Below are 12353 nucleotides of genomic sequence, written 5' to 3' on the forward strand. Positions count from 1 at the left end.
GATAAAATACACACCTAGAACCCAACGTTTTAGCATGAAATACACCCGAATAAAGCTTGAACTTGAAATCTTCAATTGTCGGCTCATTTAAAGCTCATGGACTCGAGAAACCATGAAACAAGTTGAAGAATCCAAACTTGAGTTCCCGAGCTAGCCGAAGGAGTCATGTTCGGTCAAGACTTGGTCAAACCGACTTGTAATAAATCAAAAAAATTAGGAGAAAGTTCAAATGGTGACATCTTCCGTCTCCTAACTCCGATTGAAGCATATGACTGTCAAAATGATCAAGCAGAAAAAACTCTACACAACGGTATATTGCTTTTACAAAATGGGTATGGTTTGAAATCGAGAGATAAAGCCAAGCACGCCACTATTCATCGAAGACGGCGTAGATATTTTAGATATTTTATTATTTAACTTTTTGTAAAGTCAAAAGATGAATAGTTCCGAATAGTGTCAAATAATGTTGAATAGTGATTACTATTCCTTAAAGTCAAAAAGTTGAATAGTGATCAAATCTCGATCGTTGGATCGATTTAGAGATTCGATCACGACCGGCCCATTTCAACTATAAATAGAAGGGTCTAGTTTTAGTTTTTCTCATGGAATGGTTAGCATTCCATCGGTAGGAGTAGAGTAGTTTCTTGCTTTCCTAGTGTAATGAAGAATTTAATTTCCAGTTTTTAATTAAAATATTTTTTTAATTCAGTTTTATTTTATGTTAATTAGAATAAAACTTTAGTTATGTGATCTCGAGCGTAAACTCTGCCTCGAAAGTGAGAATTATATCCGTTTGGGGAGTTAATAAAACTCATGTGAGGGAAAAACAATTGTTGTTGGTTTGGTAGGTTATTAGGAAGAACAACTAGCTCTACATCCTATCCCAAAATGATAGTTGGTGTAGTGTCTAGTTAGGAATCAAAGCAATGAGCTTAGAGATAAGTCATTGGTTAGTTCCACTTTTAGCATGTGTGAGCTCTTAAGTGAGCCATACATGCTAGGGATCAAGTTTTCTTCTATATTAGACTTGTCTATGAGTTCTAGGAAGAATAAAATGAACTTATCAAACAACAAAACTTATTAAAATCATTGAGATGAAATATTTTGCAATTTTATTGAAATGTGAACGAAATGACAAACCCGACCGCTGTTTTACAATTAGATCACTTATCATCCTCAAAGTGATGGTCAAACTAAAGTTACTAATCGCACTTTGGAGTGTTATTTGTGTTGTTTTACGGGTCAAAATCCTCATGATTGGACTCGTTGGTTACCATGTATGGGTCGAATGGTGGTATAACACCACTTATCACTCTGCTATTCAAATGACTCATTTTCAAGTGTGTATGTATAACTGTCCTCCACCCTCTATTTCTGCTTATCTTCCTGGTTATAGTGTTGTTCATGTTGCACTAAGGGACCGTGATAGAACTTTGGGCCTTTTAAAGGACCATTTACATTCTGCTCAAGCTCGAATGAAACAATACGCTGATGCTAAGCGCTCTGAGCACAGTTTTGAGGTGGATGATTGGGTATATTTATGGTTGCAAGCTTATCGACCATCCACCACGACATCTGAGACTTATTCTAAGTTATCTCCCCATTATTATGATTATTTCCAAGTAACTGAGAAGATTGGTTCTGTAGCTTATAAATTGGTCCTGTTTTCCATGTTTCTGCATTGAAGAAAAAGTTGGGTAATACTATTACTCCGGACCCTCATTTACCAACTCTTGTTGATACTTTTGAGTGAGTGCCTGAGCGACTTATGGAACGGGGTATTTTCAAGAAGAATAATCAAGTTGTCACTTGTTGGCTTATTTAATGGAAGGATCACTATGTGGATGAAACTACCTGGGAGGAGTGTTCTAATTTTTGTGCTCGCTATCCCGACTTTCCAGCTTGAAGACAAGCTGCATTTCAAGGGGGATGGGATGTTAGGAAACTGACTTACTATTAGTATTTCTTTCTATTAGGAAACCTCTGTTTCTAAACTGGTTTGCTTTAATTTAGTAAATAGATTAAAGTAGAGTTATTTGCTCTCCTATATAAGGAGACCGACTGTAATAGAGATTCATTCTTTCAACTATTACTATTAAGAGCTTTTCAGTGGTTTATTGATCTAAAATCAAAAGATCATAAAGTGGTTTTGATCTCTAATTAAAGGATCAATTTAGGATTCTTCTTAATTTAAGTTAAGAACCTTAACAGGAATAAAATCTTTTTTTTTTTTTTTGAATAAAATCTAGCACAAACCTTTTGAAGCGGCAAAGAGGAAAACCCTATTTTAAGTTTGACAAAAAGCTCGTTGCGTTTGCCATAAATAAGTACAGAATTGAACATAATAAGAATAGGGATAAAAAAAAAACAAAAGTACAGAATGCACCTCCAGCTCCTAGGGCTATTGCTACCCACACACATAGTTACCAAAACCAAAGTTTTTTAAGCCCTAGCTCAAATAGTCAAATGTAGCCTGGCCAAGTTAGTCCAATCAAAGCTTTCCTCAGGTCTGCAGTGTGGGCCGAGCCTTCTGGGCCCTAACGGCCAAACCCAAGTGGCCGAACCACAGTCCCTCATTTCCTAGCCGTTTAGATTCCTGTAGATCTAATCAACGGCTCAAAACTACCCAGCAAAAATATAAATAAACGAGTTTTGGCCCCATGTTAACCTTTCATCGCAAACAAGAGAGAGAAAAAAAATGAGGAAATTTGATCCATGGCCTGTTTTCTTCAAGAGAGAGTGGAAGCGAACTTGGCCTTTCTTGGTTGGATTTGCTGTCACTGGGGCCGTCATTACTAAGATGACTCTTAATCTAACCGGTGATAATTTATTCTAAACTTTCTTCTACTTAATTTAATATTACTCAGATTTATAATCTCGCCCCTGATTTTGTTTTTATTTTACAGAGGAGGACAAGAAGAACTCGCCCTTTGTGCAGAGGCACAAGAGGTATTATTGTTGTATTAGTTTCAGATCCAATATCTTATGCTGTTTGATTAGATCAATAATTAGGTTGAGGATTATTTAGGGTAATATAAAATTTTAAGTCATGACTGAATATGTTTAAAAGGTGTTTACTTTATGCAGTTTGACATCACACTGATATTATCAGTCATAGAAAATAACATTGGCAGTATATTTATCATAATTTCTATTGCAAGTAAACGTATGGGCTTTTTCATACTGGTATATAGGGGAATGTATGAGAGGACGGGGGTGGTGTCAGTCTCACACCCATTTTACAGTTTCATACATCGGGCATGGATGTGGCTTTCCACATCTCTTCTGAAAAGTTCTCACACCCAATATATATGAGATATATGAGATGTGTATCCTCGATGTACCCATACCCTAGTTTTTCATAAGATTCCATATGCATTGCCTGTGTCATGTTGGACTCTAGACAATTATTCTTTGTCTGTGCTTCCTAGGTAGTGAGATTGTAAGGGTTGAAGGAGGCACATGTTTCAAGTTTTATCGTACCGCGGGGATGGGGTAGCCTTTTGAAATAGAGTTTATGATTATCAGGCCTAGTAAGATTGGTATTCTTGACAGTGTCAACAGTCCTGTGAATGGATTCAAATTCAGTGAATATGATGCTTCTGATAGTTGATATTTGATTCCAAAACCGATATTCACAGGATCTGAGTATGAGAAACAAAAGATTGCATCGACACTCTTATAAGAAAATTTTAAGCAGATACTTTACCATGATGTATATGATACCTGGAAATCCTTTTCAGACTTGATAAGAATATTTGAAACATCGTTATAAATTTCTTTCAACTCCCCAGTCATGACCATCTTAAGTATTTAGCAGTTCGAATGAATTAACAGCATCGTTGAGCTAACTTAATTATGCAACTGTAAGCAAACATTATCATTAAGGTTCTTGGGTTGGCATATTAAAAAATCTTAGTGGGAAGATAAATGCACAACTATAATGGATTATGTGTCTACAGTTTTGCATTATCTATAATGGATCTGTAGAAGTAGCATGTGTTTTTTCTTGATTCTGAAATCTAAAATCAACCAAGATAAGAAACAAAGGTAGCTTGAGTATGGTTGAACAGCAAGATGGTGTTGAATTGTTAATATTGCGCATGGAGAATGGGGACGCTTTTAGGTCTTTCATAAGGACTTGTGAGATATGGAATATGGAAATTTAGAACTTTTGTTGTGAGACATACACTTATTAAATGACTGTATGTTGATGAAATGTGGACATACTGCATGTGTTGTTAAATTATGTATATATGGTTTTCTTGTAGATAAGGTAGACAATAACTAGTAGGTTAATCTTTTTATATAATATTACAGATTTCCTAAACTATACTGATCGGCACATCTAGTTAGGAAAACCTCCGCACCTAGTAACGGCTTGCTATACTGATTGGCTTGAGCGACCAATTGCCGATACCAAGTAGCAGTTAAAATAAAATTATAACAAAAGATTTTAATTATATTTCGTGTCCCCGCTGTACCCAAACTACCCATACCCTAGATTTTCAAGGTGCTTCATAGGCTGTGAGATTGTAAGGGTCGAAGGCTGTGAGATCGTAAGGATCGTAAGGGTTGAAGGATAGAGAGGTGGTGTTGGTGACTACTAGGATGGCTGAGAATGCATCTTTCTCAGCTAACCAGAAGCCACAGACGACCAAGTACCAAAGCACAACCTATCTCTCCACCTGGTACTAGGTCAAGAGTGCAGGTTTAGAACAAATCCCACCCCTCAAATTAATTAATGAAGATCATCTTTTGGAATGTGAGAGATATTAGTAAAGATACTACTGTTTCAAGAATTAAAGGGTTTTTGCAAAAATTTAATCCTGAAGTTCTTTGTATAACTGAAGCAAAGGTGAGACCCTATATAGTGATACAGTCTTGACTTTAGGTGTTGTTGCTTTAGATTACCAGTTTTTCCATGACACAAGTCTCAGAAAAGGGATGAATGTAACCCAGATACATGCATCTTCCCAGCAAGTATCGATGCTAGTAGAGGATTGAGTGGTGACCGCAGTCCATGCAGATTTTTTTGGACTGTTGAGACTCTCAAACCTGACTCACCTTGGTTGGTGATTGGGGACTTCAATGTGGTCTTGCAGAATGATGAGAAAAAGGTGCCCCCCCCCCTAGAAGAACGGCTATTGCAGATTTTCTGAATTGGTTCAACACCTGTGAACTGCAGCGAAGTGATCATGTGGAGTTGAAATATACATGGTGTAATAATCAGCATGGACGTGGTAGAATACTTGCTAGATTGGACAGAGCCTTTTACAATCAAGCATGTAGTCAGAAGTTTGCAGGGTGGAGATACAAAGTAGGTTCAAGGGAAGGTTCAGATCATGCTCCCTTGCTGGGGGCTGTGGTACACATCCCTAGGCCCTACAATGTACCTTTTTTATTCAATCAAGCATGGACTGAACATCGGGACTTCATGAGAATCAGTTGGCCTCATTATGTTGAGGGTACTCCCATCTTCAGATTTAGTAAGAAACTAAAAATGATGAAAGAGGCTCTTAAAAACGTTAATGTTTTTGGTGATATTGAGCAGGGTGTTTTGAAGGCTCATGCACTTTTAGAACTAGCTCAAGCTGATGCAGATTCCGAACCCGTAAATGAATTGTATATAGCTGAAATGAAAGAAGAGGAGGAGAACCTGCTGCAAGCTATGAAGACAGTTTCTTTTGGAAAATGAAAAGCAAGGTATCTTGGTTAAATGATAGTGAGCAACATCCTGCATACTTTCACAGGATTTGCCAAATCAAACAAACAAAATCTTTATTCACAGAGCTAAAGACATAAAATGATGTATTGATGCAGAAGCAAGACGATATTTCTTAGTATATTATACAATACTATGCTGAGAAATTCAGTTTTAAAGACGTTGACAGGGATGCTGAACTCCTCAAGTTAATTCCAAATAAAGTAACTGCAGGTAATAATATGCAAAGACAGAAAATGATGTATTGATGCAGAAGCAAGAAGATATTTCTTAGTATATTATACAATACTATGCTGAGAAATTCAGTTTTAAAGACGTCGACAGGGATGCTGAACTCCTCAAGTTAATTCCAAATAAAGTAACTGCAGGTAATAATATGCTAAGTGCAGTTCCCTCAGATGCAGAAATTTTGTTAGTAGTAATAGAGATGAACTTTGCTAGTTCACCAGGCACTGATGGGTATAATGGCCATTTTTATGGTAAGTGCTGGGATCTGATCAAGAGAGATGTGAATTAAGCATTCAAATCATTCTTTAGGGAAGGGATAATACCTTATGAAGCACTGATACGTCCCTAAGGGTGAAGTATCTGTGTCCGACACGGGTACTCCCTGATATGTGTCCGATATGCGTCGGATACGCGATTTGGAGTATCCAATTTTATAATTAATTTTATAATTTCCGACACGCGGGGGACAGTAATCTCACACATACAAGAATTTTTTTGGAACTTCAACAAAAAAAAAACAAGTGAAATAAAATCCAAGTTGAGAAGAGATGCAAGAGAAGAAAAATGAAGTGAATCCAAGTTATACATGTAAGTTCCTACTTAATGTGTTTGAATTGGTCATTTTATGAAGTAGAATTGCCATTTTAATTTGAATATGGTGAAAAATGTTCAATTATATAATATTTATATATATTATTCAAATGTGTCTCTGACGTATCGGTGTCTTATATTTTTGAAAAATGTCGTGTCTGCGTATCCGTGTCGTGTCGTATCCGTGCTTCCTAGATAATACCAAATGGGGCTATTGCAAGCTTCATCCCACTAGCGCCAAAGGATAAAAGTGCAAGTAAGTTATCTCATTACAAGTCTATCTGTATGGGCAATTTTCTCATTAAAATCTTCTCAAAAATCATGCAACAAAGACTCAATACTATTATCGAGGATTTGGTGTCAAAGGAGCAAAGTGATTTCATTAAAGGCAGATCTTCTCAAGTCAGTATTGGTTTCGCTTCGGAAATGGTGAAGGAATTGGATACAAAGAGATACGGAGGCAGCATCACAATCAAAGCTGATGTTACCCAGGCTTATGATACCATGAGTTGGAATTTCTTATTTGAGGTGTTGAAGAGGTTGGATTCTCAGATCACTGGAATAAGCTTGTTCATGCACTCCTAAGATCAGCTAGACTTTCTATTTTGCTCAGTGGATGCCCTATAGGCTATATTACCCTCGAGAAAGGTTTGAGGCAGGGTGATCCTTTATCACCACTCCTTTTTGCTTTGGCTGAAGAAACTCTCAGCAGAGGGCTTAATATTTTGAGGGCAACTGGGTTAACTAAACCTCTAAATGTTGTCAAAGGCATGGCTAGTCCCACCCATCTACCCTATGCGGATGATGTGATAATTTTTAGCAAAGGGGATGCAAGGAGTGAGAAATATTGCAAACTTGTTTGGTGTGCGTTGTTAGGTAAGATCTTTACTATAGACAACCTCAGAAAAAGACACATCAAAGAGGTGATTATTAATTTTTGTTCCTTGTGTTTGAGAGATAGGGAGTCTGTGAATCATATTCTCTTGTTGTGTCCTTCTCTTGGAGAATCTGGTGTTCTTTTTTGTTCGAGTCCGGTGTATTTTGGGTGTGTCCTGGTTCGGTGAAGAAGGTCTTAGCCTCATGGAATTCGAGGGTCCATTCTCGGAAGGGTTTCCGTTTTTGGAGCATGCTTCTTTTTGCAATCCTATGGGGTATATGGTTGGAGAGGAATAATAGACATTGTGAAGCTACTACGATGTCTATGGGGAAGGTGGTTTTGGCCATCAAAGCGCGTTTGTTTTTTTTTGGTTGAAGTGCACGATGGGTTTGGAGACATCCCTTTCGAGGCTTTCATGTGCAGATGGAAGTCCATTATAAGTTGTTGATAAGATTTTCTATGTTTTTTTCTTAGTATTTTGTTGCTTGTACTATAGGATATCTCATCCTTCTTTTTGATATATATAAACTATACTTTACCGAGCAAAAAAAAAAAAAAGATACCAAGCATCTTCTGGACAATCTTTGAACAAGAACAAGAGCAGAATATTTGTCGGTGGCATGAGTGTGGATAGAAGGTAGAACTTACAGCAAATCTTAGGCATTCAAGTGGGTGTTTCCAGAAAAGTACCTGGGGGTGCCTTTGATCGAGGGCAGGGTAACTAGAGCAGTCTTGACTCCATTACTCGATAGGATTAAGAAGAGAATTATAGGTTGGAGGGGAAGGTTACTTACTTTTCAAGGAAAAAGAGTTTTCATGAATTCTGTTCTCTCGAGCATCCCAGTCTACAATATGGGAGTTTACAAATGGCAAAGTAGCATAATTAAGGAGGCAAAATGCATAATGAGAAACTTCTTGTGGACTGGCAACCCTGCCACGAATAAGCTTGTTATAGTGTCATGGGAAAAAGTTTGTAAACCACAAGGAGGTCTCGGAATTAGAAAACTTAAAAAGAGCTAAACATGGCTCTTTTGATGAAGCTGGCATGGCATATACTTTACAACGAGAATTACTATGCCAAAATCATGAAGCTGAAGTTTTTTACTAGAGATGGTGAGCTCATTGATTATTGTACTAAATCCACAATCTGGTCCGGTGTTAAATGGGTGTTGCCTGAAGTGACTATTAATTCTCGGTGGCTTCTTGGTGTGGGGAAAGGGTTGCTTTATGGAGAGATGTGTGGATTGGAGAGCAGTCAATAAAACAAAACCTTTATGTTTAGTTGATGGTGAATCTGTGAACCATACCCTTATTTTGTGTCCTTTCTCTTGGAGGGTATGGAGTGCTTTTATTCATATGTCATTCATATGTCAGGGAACCAATGGGTGTGCCTGGGTTCAGTGAAGCTGCTTCTAGCCTCTTGGAGTGTATGTGCTCACTCATGTGAAGGGAGGAGAATCTGGAGTATGGTTCCTTTTGCCATCTTGTGGGGACTGTGGTTGGAGTGAAACAAGAGACACTTTGAGGGCATAGTTTGGTTTAATACATCTTTCAACCACATGCAAAATGCTCTTAAAGTGAATAGAGGACATAGTCCTCTTATCAAGCAACTGTGGGAGGCAGCTGTATTAGCTGGTATGGTGATTAACTGGAAGCAGATAAATAAATGGCTTTTCGAGGACAAGTTGTTCACTTTAACCCAATGCAAACGTCAAATGAGAAGTCATATTCAGAACTCTTTTTGGGTGACTACTGGTTACATGAATAGAGGAGGTCATGATTCTCAGATTCTTAAGAAATAGGGGTTACCAGAAAAGCTTGGAAGAGCACCAATAATCAAGAATTGTAAATGGTATCCCCCGGATGGGGATGTTTTATGGAAATGAATGTGGATGGTGCTTCACAAGGAAACCCAGGCCCTTTAGGATATGGAGTTGTGTTTAGGGATAGTAGTTGTCACTTTGTTGATGTGGTATGCAGACACATAGACCTTGCTGTAACCAGAGTCGAGAAGCCTTGGAAAAACATAGCTTCCCAATTCAGAAGCCTTATCCACGGCTCTCTCCACGTTTTGGTGAACGTGACTCCAATCAGTAATATTGATGGACAGTTTGGCAATGACAGCTCGCTCCCACCATGAGTAAATTGGCGAGCTATTAGATGTTATGGTTACTTTGTGGCGAGTTACTTCTCTTCCCGAAGAAGCATTATTCTGCACCAATCTAGGCCACTGCTGACCTGAATCAAAGCCTCTGTTTGTGATTGGCTGAGAGGCTACCTTCTACAAACCCCCAAATCTATTACCCAGAGTGAACAACTCCAGGAAACATAAGCCCAAGTCTGCCCAACCCTCTCTATCATCACCTGGCGGATAAATGATTGTTCGTGATGGGTATCTGTTGCCCTTTTTAAAGAGCATGGCCTGAATGAATTCTCCCCAATCGTTCTTCCTGGAGACTGTGACGATAGATACACGATGATCTGCATATCTTAAGGTTTGGGAGGTTTCACTAGCTCTTTTCAAACTGGACTCGCACGACACCTTTCCTTTTCCTCTCTCTGTGATTCAGATTACCTATTCTGCTATTGTCGTATCACATCTTTCTATCTCAAAAGATTTCGAGTGAACTACGACAAGTTGTCAATTTCTCTCCTGTTGTCTTATTTTGGTGGTGGGTAGACTTTGTTCTACCTCAAGGCTTCAAACAAGAGATGCTTTCGTTTCTCTCTGAATTCCAGCTCTTACTAACTATAAAAGGAAGAGTTTGCGTATAACCCACAACTTCGCTAGAAGAAGTGAATTATAGGCAAAGCGCTAACTTTCAAGGTTAGGGAGATGGCGTTTCCTTCAAAGAATCTAAAAGTTCTAGACTTGAGTTGGTGCTAGCATAACTAGCAGTTGGACGCAGGTAGATCCAGTTTATTCCATGAAGACGATGGTGGCTCAAAAAAGGTGTAAATGGAATTAGAAAGGCTCACCATTTCATTCTAGCAGCATGATGTTCCATTGATGATGATTTCTCGTAGAAATTCACTTCTGAACTCTTACCAGAAGAGATTCAGAACTCAAATAGTGAGGATTTTACCATAAGAGATTCTGAACTCAACCGAACTTAGATCATGTAGGAGAGCTTCTTGTCATGGCCATCTTAAATAACATAGCAGTTTGAGTAATTGATAGGAAGGTTGAGCGAAAATTGACTGCATTTCTGTAAGTAAATACTGTCATGAAGTTACTTGGATTGGCCAGTTGTTGGGTATCTCAACACTTTTCATTGTTTAGATTCTTGTACAACTATAGTGCTTCAAACTTTCTCATTTACTGCCCAGACAGTTGGTTTTGCATCTAAGGTTTTGTTCTAGGCCTCATAAATGGTCCATGGCTGCACAACCTATCAAATTTGTCCTACTGAATTTATTTAGTTTTTTTTTGGTTGTTGTTTTGTTTTGTATTTTTTTGTTTTTTGGTAGTAATGGAAGATCTTTGAACCTATTTGCTGAGGTAGTTGACTGGAAAACATTTTCATGGGGACGATGATTCCTTTTTGCAGGTGATTCGAGGAGTGCTGGAGCGATGGTTTGATTGGGGCTGTTATCTTGACTGTGCAAGTTCAGCTCTATCTTGTCAAATGCTCAGAAAACACTGATGTTTCTTAAATTTCTTGTTTTGAAGTAAATAGCTGTTTTTGAGCTCAATAAGTTGACGTTATGAAAAAGTTGGACTTCAATTCATTCGTACGCTTGTTTTTCCTCAGATGGATAAGTAAACTGTGTCGAAATGTATGAAAATGCAACCTTTTCCTTTAGTACTGTAGTTAGTGCGTTTCCTCCATGCATGGCAGACGTGCAATGGTTGTGCAGATTGTAGATTGCAGAACACATTGTGTGCTGAATTCAGTGGTCTCTATGCCGGCTAAGTGAATCTTGGCTAATCTAAATGCTTGAAATCTCAAAAGTAGTTGAATCATAGAAAAGTAGTGGGTGGTTTTGTGTGCTTTTACTTTTCTGTGTGCTAGCTGTTTCCAGTAATTTTATTTCCTGGGTATTCTCCATTAACAAACTATTCACTTTTAGAATTCATATGAAAATGTTTTTGGGAGTTGGAAGTGGCTTAGATGATCAGTCGCACAAAAGAAAACCCTATGCTCGGTACAAGATATGTTAGAAGGGCTGCGGTATTGACACCCTGATAAATGGGACTAGCACCTTTTTGGTAAAAGGGTAGTTGAATGTGGTTATTCTACATGTCCCTTCTGTATATGGGGTTTACCACCCCCAGCAAGCACCCCACCTTTTTTTGTCCAAGTTGGCACCCAAGTTTGAAAAAAGAAATTCAAACCTTATATTTCTCATTCTTGTCAGACGCTCTCCATCCATTTTCTTGTCCTAGCGAAACCGAATTCCCGTTATTTTCAATTCCATAAAAATTTACTTCATTCAAATATGAGTGAAGAAAATACCACGGCAGCCAGATTCTGCCAACAGAATAAACCCGCGGCACACTTGTGCCGCCAACAGAGAACACTGACGACAATCAACTTTCGTAGCTCATTTTTTACTCGAAAATTTCTGGTTTGACTATCGGTTCATACTTTTTGGAATTTTCAACCAACCAAATTTTGAAACAAAGAAGTGGAATGTGTTGGGGAAAATTAGAGTTGGGATATTTGCCAAACAAGATATACCCGTTGGAACTTAATTTTCATCTTTGAATGATATGGTGGTGCTAAAGTTTGCTACCTATGTGGTGCCCCCTTCTGTTATGGTTTTCTTTGGGCAAAGTTTCGCGGTTTTCAGATGAGTCTTTTAAAAGAGTCGAGCAATGCAATCTTGTTGTTGCAGATTATAAACCGCTTAATGCATATCTAGTTTTGTTGCATGGGCGTGGCATGACCATATTGTTAATTAGCACAATACTCTCAATATGATTTG

At 38.2% G+C, this 12353-nt stretch overlaps 1 protein-coding gene across 2 annotated transcripts; it reads left to right on the top strand.

Moving 5' to 3' along the window:
• Positions 1 to 608: 608 nt before the first annotated feature.
• On the top strand, positions 609 to 11227 carry LOC147488786 (ATP synthase small subunit 6, mitochondrial-like). Of its 2 annotated transcripts, none has more exons than XM_086569976.1 (3): positions 609 to 2819; positions 2907 to 2949; positions 5555 to 5942. In XM_086569976.1, exons 1-3 carry the CDS (start codon positions 2699 to 2701, stop codon positions 5562 to 5564), a joined length of 174 nt encoding a protein of 57 aa, XP_086426102.1. In that variant the 5' UTR covers positions 609 to 2698; the 3' UTR covers positions 5565 to 5942. The 2 variants fall into 2 exon arrangements, with proteins under 2 accessions (XP_086426102.1, XP_086426103.1); XM_086569977.1 differs by lacking the exon at positions 5555 to 5942 and adding an exon at positions 10973 to 11227 and having other exon boundaries at positions 2404 to 2819.
• The last annotated feature ends 1126 nt before the right edge of the window (positions 11228 to 12353 follow it).

Source organism: Coptis chinensis, chromosome 7 (assembly GCF_015680905.1).
Source record: "Coptis chinensis isolate HL-2020 chromosome 7, ASM1568090v1, whole genome shotgun sequence".
NCBI lineage: Eukaryota > Viridiplantae > Streptophyta > Magnoliopsida > Ranunculales > Ranunculaceae > Coptis > Coptis chinensis.

Excerpts from the sequence above, each read along its gene's own strand:
- LOC147488786 (XM_086569976.1), top strand. The coding sequence starts at position 2,699 with ATGAGGAAATTTGATCCATGGCCTGTTTTCTTCAAGAGAGAGTGGAAG. Across the intron at positions 2,820-2,906 it reads GATGACTCTTAATCTAACCG|AGGAGGACAAGAAGAACTCG; the intron begins GTGATAATTTAT and ends TTTATTTTACAG.